This window comes from Balaenoptera acutorostrata, chromosome 1, assembly GCF_949987535.1.
Source record: "Balaenoptera acutorostrata chromosome 1, mBalAcu1.1, whole genome shotgun sequence".
Classification (NCBI taxonomy): domain Eukaryota; kingdom Metazoa; phylum Chordata; class Mammalia; order Artiodactyla; family Balaenopteridae; genus Balaenoptera; species Balaenoptera acutorostrata.
In genome coordinates, this window is record NC_080064.1 from 316179 (window position 1) to 338520 (window position 22342).

The following is a 22342-nucleotide window of genomic DNA, read 5'->3' on the forward strand; positions in this document are numbered from 1 at the left end:
CGCCGCCCCCCACCCCGGGTTCCGTGAACACGTGCCTGTGAGGATGTCAATGCATTGACCACGGGAAAAATGCATGGGGGGAAACATGCGTCAGAGAGGACTTCTATACAAAGAGCTATTAGAAATCAATAATAAAAAGCCAACAATCTTTAGTAGAAAAAACAAACGAAAATAGAAATGGTGATGCTATAGATGGGCTGTTTGCGAATTGATAAATGACACTCTGGTGAGGATCAGAACGATGAGAGCCGTTTCCACTTCACTGGACAGCCCCATAGCACCTGCGCTGGGGGAGCGGGAGGGGGCAGACAGCGGACAGACCCGAGCACTGTTACTGAAACCAGGTTGGCCAAATCTCCCTGAAAGAGGATGGCTGATATTTCAGTCCAGCGAGTCCTCTGCTGGGAATTCAGCTACGAACACATCTGCCTAAGTCCCCAGGCCGGCCCGGGCGGGGACAGCCACTTTTGCTCTGCCCTATCTGTGGAACAGCCTGCAGGTGCAAAGGCCCAGAGGCTGGAAGGTTGCCTTGGGGAAGGAAAGAGGTGGGGAAGCCAACCTTTGCCCTCCCCTCCCCCCCACTCGTCCTAATGGCGGAGGTCCGCGGGCCTGGACAGCCAGATCCCAAGACAGGGGACCCCACAGCGCCCAGGGCGTGCATCCCACCCCCTCTCCCGCTCTGCAGCCAGCGTCCAGATCAAGGCCAGACGGCAAAGTGGCCTGCGTGGGGTTGGAGAGAGGAGGGCAGACGCGGCCCCCGGCTGGCTCAGGTCCCAGGGGCATCACGTGGGGCCATTCGGCCCCCCAGGTGATGCGGAGCCCCGGAAGGGGTGAGGGGTGCTTCCTGAACGAGTTGAGGCGGGCGGAAGGTCCGGGAGGTTTCTTGGGGATAGGCGGCGGGCGGGGCCCGGGGGGCTTCCTGGAGGAGGAGACGGAGGGGGCGCCGAAAGATTGGGAGGATTCGTGCGCTACGCGGCGCCTCCGAAACCTCGGGGGAGCGCGGGAGGCGGAGCGGGCGGCGCCGAGAAACAGCGGCTGCGGGCAAGCGGCGGGAGCGAGGAACGCGGAGCCTGCCGCCACCGCCGAGCAGCCCTCCAGCCGTCCGGCGTCCGCTTGTCTGTGCGTCCTCCGCGGATCGGCGGCGGGCCGGCGGCCGAACCCATGCAGCCGCGCAGCGAGCGCCCGGCCGGCAGGACGCAAAGTCCAGAGCACGGCAGCCCGGGGCCCGCGCCCGAGGCGCCGCCGCCGCCGCCGCCGCCGCCGCAGCCGGCAGCGTGAGTGGGCCGGGGGCCTGGGGACCGTGACTGGCCAGGGCCGAGGAGGGGGGCGGGGAGGGAGGGAGGGAGGGGCGCGCCGACCCTGGCAGGCTGCCGGGAGGGGACGGCCTCGCGCCCCGCAGCCTCGGCCCGACCGCGGAGGGTCCAGGCCCCCTGCGTTACCCGCGCACACGTTCGGCGCGGGGCAGGGCGTCCCGAGGAGGCTGCTCCCGGAGGCTCTGTCCCCTCCCGCCGCCCTTGAATTCCGGCTGCGCCGTTCAAAGACGCGGGCGGCCTGTCTGAATGATGGGGGGGTTGGCGGTCAAGGGAGGTCACGCCTGCTGGTCGGTGTAGGGGTCTGCTTCAGAGCCACCGGTCAGTACGGACCAGTTTCACCTCGTGCACTTCCCGCATGCCCAGCCCGTGCCGAGGACACCGGACTCTGATGGGGGCACGGGAAGGGTTGCCAGCGATGGACAGAGAGCCTAGTCCCGAGGAGGGTCTAGAGAGCCGGGTTCTGAACGGAGGCCCCCGGGCGGAGGGAAGTGTGGTGCTTGAGCAGGGCTCGTGGCAGAGGAAGATGTACAGGTTCAATGACGGACCGGGGTCTGGCGTGGGATCCGACCTCACTCTGGCAGCAGGTTGGAGCAGAGTCTAGTTGGACGCCCTGGATGTGAGGGAGCAGAGTGGGGTGGCGCCTGGAGAGCAGGGGAGGTCCTGAGGGGAGTGGGTCCCTGATGGAAACCTGGTTCGGGCTGCTGGGGGAGGGTGGCCTCCTGGGTGCCCAGGCCCTGCCCAGGGTCTCAGGGGTGGGTGAGCAGCTCCCTGCAGAGCACACCGTGACCGGGCACTGCCCACCTACAGCCCCGAGGCAGAGCGTGCCCGGCCCCGGCAGGCCCGGCCCACGGGCCCCATGGAGGGCGCAGTGCAGCTGCTGAGCCGCGAGGGCCACACGGTATCCCACAACTCCAAGCGGCACTACCACGACGCCTTCGTGGCTATGAGCCGCATGCGGCAGCGCGGCCTCCTGTGTGACATCGTCCTGCACGTGGCTGCCAAGGAGATCCGGGCACACAAGGTGGTGCTGGCCTCCTGCAGCCCCTACTTCCACGCCATGTTCACAAGCAAGTACTGCCCCATCGGGTCCGGGCACTTGGGGGACTCTGCAGCCCTCCCAGGGTGGGGACCAGCCTGACCTGCTGTCCCCACAGATGAGATGAGTGAGAGCCGTCAGACGCATGTGACGCTGCACGACATCGACCCTCAGGCCTTGGACCAGCTGGTGCAGTTTGCGTACACGGCCGAGATTGTGGTGGGGGAAGGCAACGTACAGGTGAGGCTGCCTCGCCCCTCACGTCCCGTACCGCTACCCTGCTTGTGCCTCCGCTCTCCCCACGCCCCCAGCATCCCCTGTACCGCTGCCACCCCTTCAGTCCTCACGTCCATTTCTCTGTCCCTGCTCCCCTGGTCCTCTCTCCCACCTTGCCCCATAGACTCTGCTCCCGGCCGCCAGCCTCCTGCAGCTGAATGGGGTCCGTGACGCCTGCTGCAAGTTCCTGTTGAGTCAGCTCGACCCCTCCAACTGTCTGGGCATCCGGGGCTTCGCCGACACACACTCGTGCAGCGACCTGCTCAAGGCGGCACACAGGTACGTGCTGCAGCACTTCGTGGACGTGGCCAAGACTGAGGAGTTCATGCTGTTGCCGCTGAAGCAGGTAACGTGGCAGCTGGAGCACAGCCTGGACCTTGACTCGGACCCCGACCCTGACCCAATCGCCAGACCCCAGCACCAGCCTTGGCCCCCCTGGCCCCCATCATCTGGGCCCATAAGACCTGGTCCTTTGCTCCTCAGTCTTTATCTCCAGTCTCTGACCCACGTTCCAACCCCACCACCCATCCCCTGGGAACCCCCCACCCCCATTTTCTAACCCCACACAAGCCATCACCATTGATACCTGACACTCTCCTGTTTTGATCACATACCTGCCTACAGTCTCCCGTCCCTGGTTGCATATCCCCAGGACTGCTCTGGAGCTAGGCCCCCGGGAACTGGATCTGTAACTCCTGACCCTGCTTGGCTCCTCCTCGTAGGAACACTGGGCCCCCTTGGACTCTCCCTCCCAGGCACCTTCAGGGCTCCATGGGCCCCCCAGCCCCTCCCCAGATCTCAGGTCTGAGGGTCCCCACCCCCAGGTGCTGGAACTGGTCTCTAGCGACAGCCTGAACGTGCCTTCAGAGGAGGACGTCTACCGTGCCGTCCTGAGTTGGGTCAAGCACGACGTGGACGCCCGGAGGCAGCACGTTCCTCGGGTGAGGCCAGGCCCTGGGGGGCCTGCGGTGCTTGGGAGGGGACGCAGTGGCTGAGGATGAGGCGTGCCTGGGCTCTTCCGTGCCCAGAGGTCCCCCAGGGGTGATGCAGGGACATGTCTTGAGGAGGGTGCAGGACACATGAGCAGGCCTGACCGTAGCAGGCCTGCTACCACACCCCAGCTGATGAAGTGTGTACGCCTGCCCCTGCTGAGCCGGGACTTCCTGCTGGGCCACGTGGACGCCGAGAGCCTGGTGCGCCACCACCCGGACTGCAAGGACCTGCTCATTGAGGCCCTCAAGTTCCACCTGCTGCCCGAGCAGAGGGGCGTCCTGGGCACCAGCCGCACCCGGCCCCGGCGCTGTGAGGGCGCCGGCCCTGTGCTCTTCGCTGTGGGTACGCCCAGCTGTCCCGTCCCGTCCGGTCCCCCATCCCTGCCCTGTGTCCCTAGCCACAAGCCCAGCACAAGCCCCCCCACCCCCCCCCCCCCGCCCCATGCTGTTTCCATCCTGCGCTCACCCCACACTTGCTCCTCCATCCCCCGTGGTGTGACCCACTCACCGGTCACCGGCCCCACTTGCCCTTGGAGCCTCCCGGCCCTCAGCCTCGAGCTGCGCTAGAGCCTCCTAGCCCACTGCGTCCCTGGGCCCTTGTCCTGCCCCGTCACCTCCCCCTCCCTAGGTGGTGGGAGCCTGTTCGCCATCCACGGGGACTGCGAAGCGTACGACACGCGCGCTGACCGCTGGCACGTGGTGGCCTCAATGTCCACGCGCCGGGCCCGGGTGGGCGTGGCGGCAGTCGGGAACCGGCTGTACGCCGTGGGCGGGTAAGAGTGGGGGCTGGTCTCGGGTCAGGGGCTTGGCACGTGCCCACTGGGCCAGCCCTGACCAGCAGCGAACCCCTCCCCTAGTTACGATGGGACTTCAGACCTGGCCACCGTAGAGTCCTACGACCCTGTGACCAACACCTGGCAGCCTGAGGTGTCCATGGGCACGAGGCGCAGCTGCCTGGGTGTGGCTTCCCTGCACGGGCTCCTGTACGCGGCCGGTGGCTACGACGGGGCCTCCTGCCTCAACAGGTAGTGGCTGGGGTCAGGGCCGCGTGGCCTTTCCGGGTTGGCTCAGCAGGCGTGGCTGCGTCAGGACTGCAGAGGTCCTGCCTGAGGGGAGCCAAGGGGGACCGTGCCTGAGTCAGGTCACCAGGGTCCCCTATGCCTCTTCGTCTGGGCTAGGCCAGTGGCCCCTTCTTTCCTCTCCGGCGTCCTTCCCACCAGGCCAGAGGCTGGGCCCAGGTGGACACTTGCCCAGCGTTATCCAGGTAGCCCGTGGCCTGTGGCCACCCAGTAGGCCCTGCTTCCTGCTCCAGTGGAACTCGGGGGTCAGCCTCTGTGACTGCCTAGCACAGAATTTTAGTCATTCCTCGGGGGAGGGCAGTTCCTGGGGCCGGGACTGCTTTCCTGCCACCGCTCGAGGTCAGCGGCCGTCCTGGTGTCTACAGCGCCGAGCGCTACGACCCCCTGACGGGAACATGGACGTCGATCGCCGCCATGAGCACCCGGAGGCGATACGTGCGCGTGGCCATGCTCGGTGGGTGACTGCTGCGCGTAGCGCCCGCCCCAGGCACGCCCGCACGCAGCAGGTGCGCCACGGGTGTGTTGGCTCCCTGCAGATGGGAACCTGTACGCCGTGGGCGGTTACGACAGCGCGTCACACCTGGCCACCGTGGAGAAGTATGAGCCCCAGGTGCGAAGCACCCCAGTCACACGCTCCCCTTCCCAGAGCTACTTCGCGTCATCACTCTCTGGCCACCCCTGTCCCCCAGAGGGTCATCCCTTTACGTCCACCCTGTCCCACAGACACCCCACCCTGGAGTAGAGTCCTGCACGTGGAGGCGGAGGGAGGCTGGTAGTGGGTCTGCCCCCAGCCCGTCCCTCCACCGCAGGTGAACTCCTGGACGCCCGTGGCCTCCATGCTGAGCCGGCGCAGCTCCGCGGGCGTGGCGGTGCTGGAGGGGGCCCTCTACGCGGCCGGTGGCAACGACGGCACCAGCTGCCTCAACTCTGTGGAGAGATACAGCCCCAAGGCGGGTGCCTGGGAGAGTGTGGCGCCCATGAACATCCGACGGTGCGCCGGCCCCCACACCTGTCACCACCGCGGCGGTCTGCACCCCCGACCCCGACAGATGTGTCCCAGGCTCTCACCCTTGCGCGGCGTGTCCCCCCACCTCCCTCCCAGGTCTCCCCCTCCGGGGCCCCGCCCCCACTGCACCAAGGCCCCGCCCCCATCATGCCAAGGCCCCGCCTCACCGGCTCATTTCCCCCACCCATCCGTCCCGCCCCCAGGATGCCTCCCAAGGCCCCGCCCCCGAGGCTCCTCAGATGGCTATCGCCCCAGACCCGGCCCTGCCCCCTCCTCACCCCCAGCCTCACCCCTTACTCCTCCCCGTCGCCCTGCCGGCAGGAGCACGCACGACCTGGTGTCCATGGATGGCTGGCTGTACGCCGTAGGGGGCAACGACGGCAGTTCCAGCCTCAACTCCATTGAGAAGTACAACCCGAGGACCAACAAGTGGGTGGCCGCGTCCTGCATGTTCACACGGCGCAGCAGCGTGGGCGTGGCAGTGCTCGAGCTGCTCAACTTCCCGCCGCCCTCTTCGCCCACGCTGTCCGTGTCGTCCACCAGCCTCTGACCCGTGGCGCGGCTGCACAGAGGCCCGCCCGCGGCCTCCCACGTGCCTTAAGCCCCCTGGGCCCAGCGCCTCCCTCCCCTGCGCATGGGGCGGGGCTCGGCCCCCACCAGGAACGTCCGGGGCCGTCTGTCCAGTCTCCGCGCGTCTAGGCCGTGGGTTTCTGTGTTCCTTCCTCAGTGTTTGTGTGTGTGCCGTTTATTTATTGATTGGTGGCGAGCAGGCTGCAGCTGCCAGTTTCTCCGTTTACTCTTAAAGTGTCGTATCTCTGGGACCAAGCTGCCCTCTTGGGTGTCCTCCCACCGTGCTGGGGGCACTGGGGAGCGACAGGGTGGGCACTGGCGTTGCCCGTGGGTAAGGGGCCAACTTGGACTCTGTAGACCTGGAGGGACCAAGGGGTGATGCAGAGCAGTTACTGGGGCGGGGGGCTTTCTGAGCAGGTGCAGACCCCCAGCCTGAGCTTTGCACACCTCCTTGCCTCGCCCAGCCAGGCACACTCCTGGCAGGGGGGCACGAACTGGGCTTCCTTCCCGTGGCTGTGGTGTCATTTCTGGATCCTGCACTGAGCTGGGCACACGTGCACCGCAGACCGCATACAGCAATATGAGCCACTTGAACAATAAACATGTTTCCTGGGCTCTGCGGGCCTGTGGCTGAGTGTCCATCTCTGTCTTCCAGGGTCCTGTCTGGGGTGACCGGGAGGGCCTGGGGTGGCTATGCGGCTGGGCCGAGATGCTGTGTTGGCACCTGGGGGCTTTGAGGCAGCACCATCACATCCGGGGGCAGGGCTGTGGTGGTCAGTGTCTTACTCCAGGCTCTGCATGGCGTTCCCCCTCACCATGGCTGTCCCGGGCGCACCTGGGAGGGTCATGGCCTCCCTCCTGGATTCTGGTTAAGCCTTGGGGACCCTGACCTTGATCTGGAGTGAGGATTGGACTGAGGCAAGAGAGGAGGCTGCGGGAGGGCCCTGGCTTCCCCTTACCCAGTTGCAAATTCCTGCTTCAACAGCTGAGAGTAAGCACACATGCCCTTACAGTCACTGGTGACTCAGCAACAGGCATTTAGGTGGAAACAGGATGTGTGCTCACATGGGGGGGAGGTCTGGAAGGGGATCTCTGGGCTCACGGAGCTCCAGCTCTAGGCACCCCCAGTCTGACGCGATCACAGACTGGCCTTTGGGCCCCCTCCTCTACAGACTGGGGGCTCTTCACTGGGCGGTGAGAGGAGGGGAGCCTTTCCTCCCCATCCCCCACCCCCCCACGCTGGCTGGCGTGTGTGGAGGACCCTGGACAGGGAACTGAAAGGCTCAGCTCAGCCTCAGGTAGGGCCCAGGTCCCTCCCAGAAAGGCTCCGCCTCCCCAGCCCTTGGGTACAGGACAGGCTGCCCCAGAGCCCCGCCCCAGGAGGTGGGGCAGGAGGCTCGGGACAGAGGGACCCAGACCTGTCGACCTGCTCTACTCGGGCCAGCTGCCACCGCCGCCCATGGGGAACAGCCACTGTGTCCCTCAGGCCCCTAGGAGGCTCCGAGCCTCCTTTTCCAGAAAGCCCTCGTTGAAGGGAAATAGGTGAGGCGGGGCAGGGTACAGCTGCAGCCACTCGGTCACAGGATCTCCCTCCATCTGCCTCGGGGGCCAGGCTGTGAGCACCCCTTCCCTTGTTCCCAGAGAGGACGGCGCCCGGAAGCTGGTTGGCCTGTTTGGCACCGAGGCCAGTCCGGATGGGGACACCACTGCCGACAAGATCTTCCGCTACATCCCTGGGACGGTGAGCAGCCGGGCTCAAGGGGGTGTGGCAGTGGTGGTCTGCGTGTGACTGCGTGTGACTGCGTGTGTGTGTCCTGCCTGTGCCGGGCCCGGGGTCTTCCCCGTCGGACCGGGGGAGTCAAGTCCACAGCACAGGGAGGAAGTAGGTGCAGCCCTGCCCTGGGAAGCTCATCGGCCGAAAGTCTGAGCAGAGTGAAACTGAGACCCGGCCCTGAGTCAGTGGGGCGGTGGGGCGGGGCCTCCACGCCTCGCCACGTGCCAGCCCTGCCTGGGGGCCCTGGTGTCCGCCCCCCGCCCCGGGCCCTGGCCCAGGACAGCGTGTCTGGGCACGTTGGAGCTGGACAAGCACGCGTGTCTTGGCTGCTGCCGTGTGGGCATGGGCGTCAGGCTGGTGACGGGGCCGTGAACCGCCACGCCCCGCTGTCACTCCGAGAGCTAGGGGCTTCGGGTGCGCAGTGAGCCGGCCTCTCCCCTTCCCTTGGCCCCGGTTTCTCCAAGGGGTGTCCCTTCAGTGTCCACCGCTGCCTCGTCCCCCAGCAGCCCCTGCGCCCCGCCCCCCAGGCCCCGCCGCGGGGACGTGGCTCCCAAGCCCACGGCAGGCCACCCGGAGCTGAGCACGACCCCAACCCCCTGCCCAGCTGGCCGAGGGGGAGAGACGCCCGCCCTTTAACCCAGCCTGGCAAGGGGCGGGGCAAGGCTCTGCTGTGTGCAGGGGCCCTGGGGTGTGAGGGAAGTGACCCCCCAGGTTCTTGCCCCAGACACAACTGCCCTGCACCCCTCGGTCCTCACAGCAGCTGGTGTGGGCTCCCGAGCCAGCTTTCCAAGTGTTCCAACCAGACTGTCCCCTCTCCTGCTCCCTGGGGTGTCCTGGGCTCCCTGTGGCCAAGTGCTGGCTTAGAAACCGGGCTGCCTCAGAGAAGTGGGCAGAGCACTTTTGACAAGTCCCACCCGGCGTCCCTCTGTGTGGCCGCATCTCAGACCTCAACTCCTTCTGTCCAGGCCCAGGGCACATCGTGTGGTCCTGGTGGTCCTCTTGGGCCAGGACATGGCGGCCGGCGAGGGGACCCGGCTTGCTGAACCTCGGGGGGTGGGGCCGGGGGAGGAGCCAGCACTCCTGGAGCCCTGCCTGGGCGCGGGTTCTACACCCAGACGAGAGCCTGCCCAGCCACGGCCCCAAGGCTGAGCCCAGGCCACAGGGCCAGCTGTGTGGCCCTTCCTGCTCCGTGGCCTATTTTTCATGGGTCCCATCCGGCATCATTCCCCGCACTGGGTGTGGGTGCAGGAGGCCCCACCCAAAGGCAGGGACGCCAGCAAGCTGTGAGTCTGTCTGTTCACATTCCTGGGCTTGCCCAAGGGGTGGCTCAGCTTGGCCAGGGCACAGCAGCCCCTGCCAGCTCCCCAGCACACCCTGATCCCAGACCTCAGCCCCTCCAGCCCCAGTTCAGCGCCCATCCCGGTCTGACTCCATTCTGACAGTCAAGCCCCTGTTTATAGAGGATTCTCTGTGTGCCAGGGTCAGCTGTTGGTGGGCACTAACCCTTCCTCCCTTCAGCAGACAGGCATTGAGCCCCCAGCACACTCCAGGCCTGTCCTAGGCCCTGGCCCAGCAATGGGCCCTGTTCTCGTATCGTTCTCACCCCATGACCGAGCCAGATGATAAGACAAAGAAGTAAAAGACAGAGTAAGCCAGATGTGGCCAGCGCTGAGGAGAAACGTACAGGAGGACCAATGGGCGGGGGTCAGTGAGGCTAGAATGTTGGAAGGGCACCCAGACAGGGGCTTACAGAGAAGGGGGTCTGAGCCAGGCTCTGGATGGGGTGAGAAGGGGCTGGGCTGAGTGGTCCAGGCAGAGGGGGCAGCCTAGCAAAGGTCCTGAGACAGGCACGTGCCTGATGTGAGGGGAGAGGACCCCTTGGCCATTGTCAGGACCTTGGCCTCCGCTGAGAGGGAGATGGGGGGCGTGCGGCAGTGTGCTGGTGGCTTGAAGTGGGCTGTGACGAGAGTACTTACACCAGGGAAATTGGCAAATACTACAAATCAGCCCCTCCCCCCTTTCTTGGTAGAACCAAGTTTTAAAATGTTAGTAGCCAGCCCTGAGGTGTGGGAGGGATTCGAGCGTCGTCTCACCTGGACACCTGAAAACCCTTCTGACCAACAAGTCTTGGGAGGTTGAATAACCAAAATAAGGGAACGCAGTTAGGAAATAGCGAAGCTAAGGGTTGTATCTCCGTTGAATTGAAACCTCGCTGATTCCAAGACTAGACCACAGAGTTGTGACCAGCATGGAGGCTGTGTGTGTGTGTGTGTGTGTGTGTGTGTGTGTGTGTGTGTGTGTGCGCGCTGCATTGTTTTCACGTGAAGAGGCTGTGAGTGTGTACAGGGTTCTGTACACACGTGTGATGCTGTGTGTGCGTTCTTAACCCGTGTATTGTGAGACTGGGGGCCGGGGCTGCTGGCCGCTGGTCAGGCCCCCTCCCCTGAGCTCTGCCCCCACCCCAGAACATCCCGACCCTGGAGAGCCAGCAAGAAAACCTGGAGCAGCCTTTCCTGAGTGTGTTCAAGGCAGGGCAGCGGCGGGCGCCCGTGAGGAGCCTGGGCAAGGTTGTGCACTACACCAAGGTCCAGCTGCGTTTCCAGCACAGCCAGGTGGGGGCCGGGCCGGGAGGGGCGTGCTTGAGGGCCACCCTGGGGCCTGCCCCTAGCCCTCAGACCTTGGCCCCACTCTCCCCCAGGACATCAGCGACTGCTATCTGGAGCTCTTCCCCTCCCACCTCTACTTCCAGGCCCATGGTTCCGAAGGACTCATTTTCCAGGTGAGGGGAAGTGGGCAGAGGGAGGAGCTGGGGGAGAGGGAGAGAGCAGCCCCTTGGGAGGCACGTGGCCCAGTCCTGCTCGGGGTCCCCCAGCCCTTCCCTCCCGCTGTGCTCTGGCAGGGGCTATTACCACTGATGGAGCTGAGCGTCTGCCCGCTCGAGGGATCCAGAGAGCATGCCTTCCAGATCACAGGTGCGCAGGGGCACGGGGGTGCTGCCAGCGCGGACCTGGCCCTCAGGAGGGCGAGAGCACTAAGGCTGCTCAGTGAGCCTGGCCGTTGACCGGGCCCCAGGACCTTGGCGGGGCTCTGAGCATGTTGAGGGCTCCTGGCTTTTCCTCTGATGGGCACACGTGCATATGCCGGGCTGGGGCGGAGGGCAGTGGGTTGGGGGCCTCCAGAGCTGTGCGTGTGGTCATCAGTGGCTCCCCCCAACCCTTGAGGAGCCTTTCCTGTGGCCGCTGGCCTAGCCTACTCTGCCCCTCCCCCGCAGGCCCGCTGCCCGCCCCCCTTCTCGTGCTCTGCCCCAGCCAGGCCGAGCTGGACCGCTGGCTCTACCACCTGGAGAAGCAGATAGCCCTCGTGGGAGGGGTGCCGCGCTGCCACCCAGCACCCCCTCAGGTCAGTGCTGGGAACCCCACGCCCCTTTCCACCCCCACTCTCCTCCTCCTGCCCCTGACCCCCTTCTACCAGGGCCCGCCTGAGAACGAGCTCCCCTGGACTCTGCAGCACAGGCTGACCCCGCTGCGGACGGCGTCAGGGCTCCAGGTGGTGGGCACCGCCGTCTGTGCCTCAAGGGTCAAGCTGCAGCATCTGCCCTCACAGGTGGGTGGAGGGGCGCAGAGGTGGGAGGAGGCGGGGGAGGGGTGCAGGCAGCAGGTGGGGGCCCTGGGTGTGTGCTGGTGGAGACCCTACTCCGCCCTGTGACCCCCCGCACAGGAGCAGTGGGACCGGCTCCTGGTCCTGTACCCGACCTCCCTGGCCGTTTTCTCCGAGGAAGCAGATGGGCTTTGCTTTAAGGTGGGTCCCTCCCAACTGTGGATCCGCCCCAGGGGCGCGCCCTCTGCGTGGGGGTGGGAGGGGGCAGCAGCTCAGGAGGAACCTGTATTTCGGGGCCTGTTGGGGCAGAGAGCACTGGCCCCACCCACCCAGCCCACTGCCCTGGTCAGTCTGGTCTTAGCCTGACGTGGGCAAGGAAGGTGGGTGCCCTGCCTCAGCGTCCCGTGTCATCCTAGAGGGTCCTCAGGCACCAGCAGACCCATCACCTGGGGTGGGTGGCTTGGGGGCCCCTAGTGCCCCTGAAAGGGGCCTATACCTCTGAGCAGGCATCTTCCTGGTGCCTGAGGCTTCTGCGTGTGCGTGTGCACGTGTGGGCATGGGCGTGGGTGTGAAGGTCCTTTGGGGCCAGAGCGAGTGTCATGTGCGTCAGGGTACGTTCTACTCTGGGGGTGATCATGGCTTTCAGTCACTGAGAAACACACGGGGGGCTTCCTCGTGATTCCTTCCCACCCCACCCCCCATCTTAGCGGGTGGCCCAGGGGACCAGTCCCCGACCGGTCCTGTGTCGGCCATTGGCTGGCGAAGGCCCCACCTGGAGACCGGGGGTGAAGGCATTCCCCAAGGACAGACGGGGAGTGCCTGGCCTCCCACGGGGTGTCGGCCTTGGACCTGCCTTGCCCTCTGCCTGGCGTCCAAGTGCCCACCAGCTCGGGAGGACAAGACGGGGCAGTGGGCACAAGGGTTGCTTCCCCTGACTAAGGCCTCGTCCCCCCTGGATGCCCCGCAGGGGGAGCTCCCGCTCAGCGCCATCCGCATCAACCTGGAGGAGAGGGACAAACAGATCCGCTCTTTCCTGATCGAAGGTGGGCAGAGGCCGGGCCTGGGAGAGAGGGTGTGAGCCTAGTGGGCACCCAGCTCTGCACCGGGGCTTTGCAGGGGGCACCCTGCCTGCCAGGCCCCCTCACGGCATCTGTGTGCCAGGCCGTCTCATCAACACCATCCGTGTGGTGTGTGCCAGCTACGAGGACTATGGCCACTGGCTGCTCTGCCTGCAGACGGTCTGCCGCGGGGACAGGGCCTCCCCACCGCCCGGCCCCGAGAGCTTCCCGGGGCTGCAGGCGCCCCCACAGGTGAGGAGTCAGCAGGGGAGGTGCCGCCGGGCAGCGCCGGGCGCCGGATGAATCGGGAGGGTGGGCCTGGGCTCGGGGAGGTGGGGGGAGGGGCCCTGCCATCCGGCTCACCCTTACCCACCGCCGGCCGCCCAGGTTGTGGGCAGTGGCCGAGGCTCACTCTCCTCTGACGGACGGACCAGCTGGGACTCGGGGTACCCAGCAGCCGCCTCCAGTCGCTCCACGCCTGAGTCCGCCGCAGGCTGCCCTGCCCGGCCCGCACCGGTGAGTACCTGGGGGGGATGGGCAGAGGACGGGGGCGGGGGACGATGAGGCGAGTTTGTGTTGGGGACCCCACTGCAAGTAGGACCCTAGTTCCTCAGGGGAGGGGACTCAGACCGGAGGGGCTCTGTGTAGCCTCAGAGGGGTATGTGGGAGAGGGCCCCGGGGAACCTTCTGGAAGGTCCTTGGTCCCCACAGGAGCAAGCCAGCCCTGGCTGCACCAGCGTCGGTGGGCACAAGGCAAAGCTGAGACGGGCCGGCAGCAACCGATCACCCAGGAGCAAGGCCCAGGGCGAGGGGCCCGGCCCAGCCATCCCACTGCACCTGGACCTGACCAAGGTGGGCCCAGCACGCTGACCCTGGCTCCAGGCATGGCTCTCCCTCCCGCCCTCCATCTCCCCGGCCTCCGCGGTCCTGGAGCCACCCAGAGGCCTCTTGCACGGAGAAGGGAGGGCTTGGCCGCTTCCAGCTCCGGCGATTCTGTCTGTTCTGTCTCTTGCCTGTAGCTGAGGCTGGAGGATGGCCCTGAGGCCCCAGACCATTCTCTGGAGACACCGCACTCCCCGCTCTACGCTGACCCCTACACACCACCTGCCACTTCCCACCGCAGGGTCACAGACATCCAGGACCTGGACAAGGTCAGTCCCTTGCTGGGTGACAGAGATGGACATGGCCACAGCCTGTGGTTGAGAGGGTGCCTGAAGCCTGAGATCTGCTCAGGCTGCCGCGGGAGGCTGAGGGGGTTTCTGGGGCAGGGGCCCCTCGGCTGCACGGAGGTCCCAGCCCAGGGCCTCGGTCACCAACGCTCTCCTGACAGTTCCTCAGGGCGATGCAGAGCTCGCTTGGACCTGAGCCCTCGAACCCATTCCCCTTGGTCCCCGTGTCCGTGCCTGTCTCTGACCCCAGCTCTGGACTCTCCGGCCCCCACTTGCTCTCCGAGAAGGGAGTCCTGCAGGCCCGAGCCTCTCAGCGGCATCGCAGCTCCATCAAGGGCCGGGGGTCCCGGCCCCCAGGCTCCCCTCAGCTTGTGAGTAGCAGCCCCCACCCCGGGCAAGGGGTTCTGCAGGGGAGAGGAGACCGCGTGGGGCCTCCTGGGACCCTGAGGGAGCAGGAGAGATGGAAACGGGGGAAGGGAGGATGGGCGGAGACCAAGGACGGGAGCAGTGGCAGGAAGGGGGTGGGGGCAAGAGGAAAGGTGGGGGTGGGTTCTGGCAGGTTCCTGAGCTGGTCGCCAAGCCCGTCCTAGGGCCCATCCCTCAGACTTGTCATTGGGGTCCCCAGGTCTCTCCTGCGAGGGAAGTTGCGCCCGAACCCCCGCCACCTCCCCCAGGTGAGTGAGGGCCCTGCCTCTTCCTGGGGAAGCTCTGGGTGTTGCTTCCTGAAGGCACACAACCTCTGCCCTCCCTACCAGACGGCCGCCCCCCAAGGAGCTACGACAGTGTCTGGGACAAAGCTCTGTCACCTTCCCACCAGCGGTGGCCTCGAGCACCTGAGGCTGAAGGCGGGCTCGTCCAGTGGATCTGATGGCCACCAGGAGGCTGCTTCTCGGGACCACCTGCCGGCATCGACCCTGCAGGAGGGGCTGAAGCAGGGCCTGGGGCTTTTTAGTGGGGCCACAGGCACCCAGTATCGAGTCAGGGTCTGACCCCAGCAGGTGGAGGGGGCCTCCAGAACCCTGAGTTACCCTGGGCTCTTGAGGGGTCAGGAGGGCCTCATCCTCAGGACACCTTGGCCAAGGTGACTGGACGCCCAGAGGGGCCAAACCTCGGCCTGCCTCTCAGGGAAGGAATGAGGGAGGGGACTTGGGGAAGGGGCTTCACCTGGGAGAGGGAGGATGGCACAGGTGTAAAGGTCAGAGGGCTGAGAAAGTCAGGTTAGCGAGAGTCAGAGTATGTGAGGCCAGAGGGCACAAGGGTCTGAGACATCACAAGCAGAGGCAGGAAGGTGGCCTGGGCGCATGTGAGTGGGATGGTCGGGAGAAACCGGCAAGAGACTAAACAAGAAAGAGAGAGATTTTATTGGTGCTGTGTGTCCACGCATTCTGTCCTGAACAGCCAGGAGTTTCCTGCGTCCCGGGGACCCTGTATGTGCTGCCTCGGAGCTGGACGCCCACCCAGCACCTAGGCTGGCAGCCCCCTTGCTCCACTACTGCCCGCACCCTGCCCACCTTCCTGTCCCATCTCCGGCTCCTGTCAGCTCTGGGCGAACCCAGGTGTCCCGTCCCTCCACCTGATACCCTTGACTTCTGCCTCTGCCCCTCCTCCAGGGCTCCCCAGAGGAGGGGCTCCAGGCTCTGCCCTACAGACCCCCAGCCTGCAGGGCCCCTCTGGGTACCTGCTCACCATCTCGGGCAGGAGCCAAGGAGGTCTTGACCACAGACCCCTGGGGTTCAGGGGTTAGAGAGGCCTTAGAGGCCTCCAACGGCCCAGCCCACTTAGAAACAGGGCAGAGGGTCCCTGGGACGCCGCCCCCCAGCCTCAAGGCCCTCTGCCCAGATCTCCAGCTGGGGCCTCGCTGCTGCTCTGAAGCCCCATCATACCCCTCCCTCCAACAGGATAACCACATAGGATTAGGACTCCGATTAACTCTGGTTTCAGATAAACCACAAATAATTCCTTAGCATAAGTAGGTCTCATACTGCGTGTCTGAGATTCCAGTTTCACTGGACACCTTGTGTTTTTTGTTGCTAATCTGGCCACCTTACTAACCAGCTCCCTGCTTGGCCTACCCTCCCAGCCTTCCAGAATCTCCCCACTCCCAAGTGTGGGGCACAGCCTCGGCCTTGGCCACGGGCTGGACCCTCGGGTGGAGTCCAAGGGAGCCAGGACCAAGGACGCAGGCTCCTTCCTAGACGCCGCAGAACACAAGGGTCAAAGGGCAAGGCCTGAGGGCAGCACCTCATCCTGAGCACCTGTGGACATTTCCTCATCCTGCATCTTCCTGGGCGGAGCCTGGGTCCTAGGAGCTGGGGCTGCGGCGCCCGCGCCCCACCTGCCGGCGGAAGTACCGGATAGCGGAGATGGTGCCGATGTTGGCCAGCAGAACTGCAAGAGACGCACAAGACCTCCTGAGTGCCGGCTCCATTCCGGCCTGGTCACCACCCTCCATCCACACGGCGGGGTTCTCAGAGGATGGGGGGAGGCCAGCGGGGCGAGAGTGGGTCAGCGACGCAGGAGATCAGTCAGGGAAGAAACCTGCGCCTCCCCATGTGCCCCTCACCCCTGCTGGCCCAGCAGCTGGGACACCCCCACTGCCCCTCCGTTTGACTTCTAGACACCAGCCCCCCACCCCCCGGGCCCACAAACCTGTTTTCCAGGCGTCTGGGGCATGCAGGTCTGATGTTCTCACAGCCCAGGTAGCGAAGGCTACAAACACCAGGCACATGTCATTCTGGCTGAAGGTAAACGAGGTGAGGGGACCCCAGGGTTCCCCTAGGAAAGAGAAGCGTGTCCTGAGCTCCTGCTGGTGTCCCACTCAGACGCACCTGCCCTGGGACATGTCTCTCCTGGCCATGTCTGTCCTGAGACATGTCTGTCCTGAGTCACATCCTCCCCGTGATACCTTTGTCCCAAGACACAGGGTAGCATGTGGCATAGTTGAGTCAGGCTGACTTGGGCGAGTACGTGTGGGGCACCGTTTCCTGGTTTGTAAAATATCTTCCAGAGGGAATTTGAGCCTGCTCTGGCAGGCAGTGTGGCCTGAGCTGGAGCTGCCCCAACACCTGCCTGCTACAGGCTGGGGGCAGGCACTGCTGTTATCTGGACCTGAACACAGGGTGACGGTCAGTGTGGAGCCAAAGCCCTGCTCGACTTGGGCTGCCCCACCTGGACCGGGTCCTGGGATGGCCAGGAGCTGGTCCTTCCTGCCCAGATCACCCCTGAGGGCCCCCACCAGCTCACAACCCAGGGTCCTGGCTTGCCCCTCCCCAGTGGCCCTCTTGGCCCAACTCCCTGGACAGTGTGTACCCAGGTCCTGGACAGGCCATGGGGTCCCCGCAACACACACCTGCTTGCCTGATGGCCGGGGTAAGCTGCTCCGCTGAGGCTGGGCTAGGCCCTGGTGGGGTGCCGGTCCCCACTTCCCCGGGGACTGACCTGGGGGGCTCCGTGGCCTGCATCTGGAGAAGGGCAGCCGGCCCCAGCGTGCCCCCTGACGTGTCCTCCCGGAGAAAGTGTTCATAGGCCTCGGGGATGGAGATGGGTATGGGCTCTCCTGGTGGAGGGGCCGGCAGAGGCTCAGCCTGGAGGGGTGGGGCCTGGGCGTGGCCTTCCCGGTGCCTCGACCTCTGGGCTTGGCCATCCTGGAAGAAGAACTCGCACACATCCGGCCACTGGACTTCGGCCAGAGCCTGGCTAGCCTCTGCTTCCTCCTCGACATCTTCCTCCTCCTCCTCAATGGTGTCACAAAAGAAGAACTCATAGGCTTCTGGGAGGGTCACCGCAAAGCAGCAGCTGGGCCCAGGCCCCGCTGAGGCAGAGGGGGCGGGGGGAGGCAGGTGCTTCAGGATCCGAGGCTGGGGAGTCCGGGGTCCAACGGCCACAGCGTCCCAGGCTCCAGACGCCCTGCGGCCCCCAGCTGCTGTCCTGGGGGCTGTGGCTGGGAAGGCTGGGCCCGAGGCCTCTCCTGACCCTGGCTCCTCGGGGCTGGGCACAGCCATGGAGAATCGCACTTTCTTCTTCTTGGGGGCTTGGATAGGGCCTGGCGGGGGCTCCCCAGTGTGGTGTCCAGGGGCACCTGCTGAGGGCTCCGCTCTGGGCTTCTGTCGGCCCCCCTCTGGAGACCGAATAGGGCTCGAACCCAGCTTGGCCACTGGGGCAAGCTCCAGCTCCACCCTGTCAGGCCCAGCCTCGGGGACGGGAGCAGGTGTAGACACACCCACATCAGGCCCAGCCTCAGGAACCAGGTGAGGCAGAGCTGTACGTGGAATAGCCTTTGAGACAGGCGTAGATGAATCCACCTCCAGCTGGACCACTGGGCCTGGCGTAAGCAGGTCCACATCCAGCCTAGGCTTGGAGGCAGGTGTAGACAGAGGCTCCTCGGGTTGCGGCTCGGAGGTGGGTGTGGACAAAGCCACGTCTGACTTAGCCGTCGTGACGTCTAGAGACGCCTCCAGGTCAAGCGTGGACATAGTGCGTGGCTCAGTTCTGAGGGTCATTCCGCTTGGGTCTGTGCCCTGCTCAGTGGTAGGGACGGATGTAGACAGATCCACACCTGGCCCTTGCCTGGCCACCTGCTCAGGGGCTTCTGGAGACTCTGGCCCCAGCTCGATCTGCCCAGCTCCTGCTGTCTGCCCTGTTGTCCCCACCCGGAGACCCTTCCCCCTGGACCCGGCCAGGCCAAGGCCGTCCTCGGCCCCGGCCTCAGGGAGCAGTAGGGAGCCCAGCTGGGTGGGAGCAGGGCCTGGGTCACCCAAGCGCCCACCCGCCTTGGTGCCTGCAGCCCGCCTCTTCTTGCGGCTGGGGCTGCGCAGCAGGGCTCCAGGGCTGCCAGGGGGCCTCTGGGGGGCAGCACTGCGGCCAGGGGAATCGGGGCTCCGAGCGGGCTCACCAGTGGGAGTAGGGGCAAGACCCCGGGGGGCTGGCCCCTGCAGAAGCCTCTGCCTCTCGCCTCTGGAAGACACTGGCCCCAAGAGGGATGAGCCCTGGACCAGAGGGGCAGCACCAGGGCTGAGGGACGGCCGAGCTTCTGACCGCACGGACATGCTGGGCATCTGCTGACCGGCCTCTGGGGCCAGCACGGGCTCACGCCAAGACCTGTTGACCAGCTGCCGGGTGGCTGCCTCGTCCTCCTCCTCAGAGCCGGGCCAGTCACTCCCCCTGGGGGCCAGCTGCCCCTCAGGAAGGGGCGGGGGCCCTGGGGGGCTGCTGCCACTGCTGTCCCTTTGGTCAGTGTCACTGGACAAGAGCTCATCCCCAGAGGCCAGGCCAGCCTGCAGGAGGCCACACTCTTCGGCAGCGGCTGCAAACTCAGCCCAGTCCTGCTCACTCAGCTGGATGCTGTACTCAAAGTTCTCCATTCTGGGTCAGCAGAGGCACGTGACCCACAGACCAGGCTCTTCACGGGCCCAGGACCGGGGCCCTGGCCGGCGCACACTGCCCCCACCCCACCTGCCCCCTGCGCATCCCATGCCTCCCTGACTCAGGGGCCAGCACTCCATCTCCGTCCTGAAAGAAAGCAGAACAAACAGAGAATCCAGAGGGAAGCTGTGCTGATCTCAAACCTGATGGCTTCCTGGAGCTAGAACGTCCGAAACCCACTTTCTGTGCTCCCAAACTGACCGCAGATGATAACGTTACAGTGACATATCGCTGCAGTCCTGCGTTCAAGCTGGTGAAGTTCACTGAGAATAGGGTTCCTCATGCTTGAGTTTTCCTCCCCAGGAGGAGTTTTCCTCCACAACGTTACGCATCTTCTGTTCAGCTGGGTCAGCCTCCAGCTTTCCTGCAGAGTTGTTGGTACCAAGGCCAACTCTATATAGCAAAGCCCATTTCAAGGACCACCCACCAGGGCTCAGTTTACCTGGGCGATAGCACTGGACTATCCAACATGCCTCAGGTGGCAGCTGGCCGTGGGGGGAGGAGCTGCAGTGTCCAGCAGGTGACTAGTCTTTGGTGATGACCTTCCACTGGCCTTGGCTGGGACAGACTGCTGGGCTTCCTCTGAGCTTACCAAGGTCAAGCTAGTGCTGGCCAGAGCCTACTCAGGGGTCATCAGGGAGAGCCTGGCTCTGCCCCTGCCTGGGCAGGAGGTCCCAGAACAGAAATGAGCCTCCTGATTCCCACCAGCCCCCCTGGGGCCATCCTCAGTGTCTGTGCCCCTGACCAGATCTGCCCAGCCGGCAAAGGTCCCCTCCCCGCGTCTCAGTGAACTAAGGCAACCCTACCTGGCTGACAGCCCCTAACCTCTCGGCCCCCTACGGGGGGGCTGCCCTTTGGCCCTTGGTCAGCTGCCACTGGACCCAGGGCGGTGGGAGGTCACTCTGGCCAGGCACGTCCTGCGGTGGAGGTGCCGTGAGACCAGGGCACTGTGGCTTCCTGACCCCGCTGCACCTCGTCCCCCTCTCTGGTCCTAGGGGAGGTCCCTGTGGGGGCTGTCTGCCTTGGGCCCCCTTAGGGTGGGAATGAGGGGTTGACAGTACTGTACCTGGGACCCCACAGCCAGCCGGGGCAGCGGAGCTGGGCATCCAAGCTGCCTGTCCCCGAGTGGCATGGTGCAGGGCTCGCCACGCAGGCCCCGCCCCCATTGCCCAAAATACCACAGCCCCGCAGTCACATGTCTCCTGCCAGGCGGCAGGGTACAGGCCACAAATAGATGGCATTTGAGAGGCTGCCAGCTACGTGAGAGACGATGCCTTCCTGGTCAGGTCAGATGCCAGTCAGAGAATGCTGACCAGCAGTCAGGCCCACAGGGCCTCCCTTTCCCAAGCTGAAGGCTACTCTGCTGCCTGTCCTGTCCGAAGGCTGCCCTTTCCTCCTAAAGTGGTCCCGCCCACTGTGAAAACAGCCCTCCCCGCTCCTCCTGCCACCTCGCCTGCTGGCAGCCCCCCAAGACCAGCCCGGGTGCTTCTGGGTCCCAGAGCTTCACCCTGACACCTGTGGGGAACAGAGGGAGCCTCCGAGTGATGAGCCAGGAAGTGACCGGTCCTGGAACGTTCCTAGAGGTCATTTGGACGTGGCCACTGCCAACCTGGGTCAGGGTTTGCACCTCCCTGCTCTGGCCCCTCCCCTGGCAGCATCGTGAAGCTGCCAGTGGGGCTTGGGAGACAAGTGGGGTCCTTGAGGGCTCTCAGTGCAGGCACCCACATGGGAGTGGGCCTCTGAAGAGGGCTGGGAGGGGTCAGGGGAGAGCTGGTCACTCCTGCCAGCACCTCTCCCGACCTAGGCTCCTGCAAGCCGGGCCCAAGGCGGGGGTGGCAACGCAGTCTGTCTCTCCAGGAGCAGGGGTCTGGTGCTGCCACCCGCAGGTCACCAGGAGGAGCCGGGCAGGAGACATGGCCTCTGAGAACAGCCCCTTACAGGCACCACCCTGCCCAGTCCCCTGAGCACTTTTCCAAAATGTGTCCATCCTGAGAGGGACGCCAGGAGGACCCTCTTTCACAGTTGAGCTTGGTAAGGCACAGAGAGGGTGAGTGAGTTGTCCATAGCCACACAGCTAGTAAGTGGCAGAGTTGGGCCCCAAAGCCCTGCGCGGAGCCATCCTGCCCTCGAGGCTGGTGTTGCCTATCCGCAGCCTGGCCACTGTGATACACACGCCTCCCGCTGGGGACAGAGGAGGGAGTGGGGGGGCTGGACAGCAAACAGCAAAACTAACAGGTAAACAGGATCATTTCCGACAGCAACACATCTTAAGAAGGACCTAGAGTGGAGAGGAGGGTGGCCTCTGAGGAGGGTCCAGGGGATTGAGACCGGGCAGGTGGGGACCACGACAGCCGAGGCTTTGAGTGGAGGAGGCCGAGTCACCCCGGAAGAGCAAGGTCGGGTGGCATTCTCGGCCACCCCACGTGGGCAAGCCTGGTCTGGGGTCTCTCCTCGCTGCCTCTGTGTGTTGGGAAAACCCAGGTTTCCCTCCTGTGTCTCTCCTGTGAGTCTCCTTTACTGGTCGCCAAAAGTGTGCGTGGGGGGTGGGGGCTGACCCACGCCAGGCAATTCGGTGACATCAGCTGCGTGTCCGACAGGTTAACTCAATTCTGATAATATCTGGAGATGCTCAGGGGCTCAGTCCCACAGGCTGCCCCCAGCTTCAGACGCCAATGGCAAGGAGCAGGTCCCCAGGTCACCCACCACTTCTGTCCGACTTGGCTACAAATGTGAGATTCCCATGACCCACTGCCCCTCAGATTCAATTAATTTGCTAGAGGAGCTCAGAGAACTCAGGGAGACGTTCACTAACGCTCACCAGCTCATTATAAGAGGGTAGGGTGAAGGATGCAGGTGAGGGTCCAGGTTGGGAGACGGGCAGGGCTTCGCGGGAAGGGGCGTGGACGCGGCTCCACCCATCTCCAGCGCTCGGGATTTTGTGGAGGCTTCTTCACACAGCCATGATCGATTATTAACCCCATTTTCAGCCCCTCTCCTTTCTCCAGAGGATGGGGGCGGGGCTGAAAATTCCACGCTTCTCATCAGGCTTGG

General features: G+C 65.0%; 3 protein-coding genes across 11 annotated transcripts; 2 read left to right on the forward strand and 1 right to left on the reverse strand.

Moving 5' to 3' along the window:
- The first annotated feature begins 905 nt into the window (after positions 1-905).
- On the forward strand, positions 906-6457 carry KLHL17 (kelch like family member 17). 3 transcript variants are annotated; one of them, XM_057528966.1, is made up of 12 exons: positions 907-1274; positions 2121-2380; positions 2468-2589; positions 2750-2971; positions 3348-3566; positions 3747-3960; positions 4246-4390; positions 4475-4642; positions 5062-5150; positions 5233-5306; positions 5506-5687; positions 6024-6457. In XM_057528966.1, the coding sequence occupies exons 1-12, from the start codon at positions 1162-1164 to the stop codon at positions 6250-6252; spliced, it is 2037 nt and encodes a 678-aa protein (XP_057384949.1). In that variant the 5' UTR covers positions 907-1161; the 3' UTR covers positions 6253-6457. The 3 variants fall into 3 exon arrangements, with proteins under 3 accessions (XP_057384958.1, XP_057384949.1, XP_057384954.1); XM_057528971.1 differs by having other exon boundaries at positions 908-1274; positions 3450-3566; XM_057528975.1 differs by lacking the exon at positions 6024-6457 and having other exon boundaries at positions 906-1274; positions 5420-5649.
- On the forward strand, positions 6452-15255 carry PLEKHN1 (pleckstrin homology domain containing N1). Of its 3 annotated transcripts, none has more exons than XM_007166273.2 (16): positions 6452-7814; positions 7914-8013; positions 10512-10658; positions 10745-10825; positions 10946-11018; positions 11318-11445; positions 11518-11649; positions 11764-11844; positions 12611-12686; positions 12805-12953; positions 13089-13217; positions 13413-13553; positions 13721-13852; positions 14032-14241; positions 14496-14544; positions 14626-15255. In XM_007166273.2, the coding sequence occupies exons 1-16, from the start codon at positions 7732-7734 to the stop codon at positions 14736-14738; spliced, it is 1824 nt and encodes a 607-aa protein (XP_007166335.2). In that variant the 5' UTR covers positions 6452-7731; the 3' UTR covers positions 14739-15255. The 3 variants fall into 3 exon arrangements, with proteins under 3 accessions (XP_007166335.2, XP_028023391.2, XP_057384970.1); XM_028167590.2 differs by having other exon boundaries at positions 11554-11649; XM_057528987.1 differs by having other exon boundaries at positions 11318-11649.
- On the reverse strand, positions 15209-20652 carry PERM1 (PPARGC1 and ESRR induced regulator, muscle 1). Of its 5 annotated transcripts, none has more exons than XM_007166278.3 (3): positions 17220-20465; positions 16520-16579; positions 15209-16258 (listed from the first exon to the last, which is right to left on the reverse strand). In XM_007166278.3, exons 1-3 carry the CDS (start codon positions 19228-19230, stop codon positions 16173-16175), a joined length of 2157 nt encoding a protein of 718 aa, XP_007166340.1. In that variant the 5' UTR covers positions 19231-20465; the 3' UTR covers positions 15209-16172. The 5 variants fall into 5 exon arrangements, with proteins under 5 accessions (XP_007166340.1, XP_007166339.1, XP_007166336.2 ...); XM_007166277.3 differs by having other exon boundaries at positions 16520-16645; positions 17220-20448; XM_007166274.2 differs by lacking the exons at positions 15209-16258; positions 16520-16579 and adding an exon at positions 16652-16978 and having other exon boundaries at positions 17220-19655; positions 19734-20652.
- Between the last annotated feature and the right edge of the window lie 1690 nt (positions 20653-22342).

Coding starts and splice junctions, on each gene's coding strand:
- PLEKHN1 (XM_057528987.1), top strand. CDS start 7,732: ATGGGGAACAGCCACTGTGTCCCTCAGGCCCCTAGGAGGCTCCGAGCC. Junction 8,014..10,511: donor TCCGCTACATCCCTGGGACG/GTGAGCAGCCGG, acceptor CCCCCACCCCAG/AACATCCCGACCCTGGAGAG. Junction 11,019..11,317: donor GCATGCCTTCCAGATCACAG/GTGCGCAGGGGC, acceptor CCTCCCCCGCAG/GCCCGCTGCCCGCCCCCCTT.
- PERM1 (XM_007166274.2), bottom strand. CDS start 19,230: ATGGAGAACTTTGAGTACAGCATCCAGCTGAGTGAGCAGGACTGGGCT. Junction 16,979..17,219: donor CCCGGCCATCAGGCAAGCAG/GTGTGTGTTGCG, acceptor CCCTGTGTTCAG/GTCCAGATAACAGCAGTGCC.
- KLHL17 (XM_057528966.1), top strand. CDS start 1,162: ATGCAGCCGCGCAGCGAGCGCCCGGCCGGCAGGACGCAAAGTCCAGAG. Junction 3,961..4,245: donor CCCTGTGCTCTTCGCTGTGG/GTACGCCCAGCT, acceptor CCCCCTCCCTAG/GTGGTGGGAGCCTGTTCGCC. Junction 5,151..5,232: donor CGTGCGCGTGGCCATGCTCG/GTGGGTGACTGC, acceptor GGCTCCCTGCAG/ATGGGAACCTGTACGCCGTG.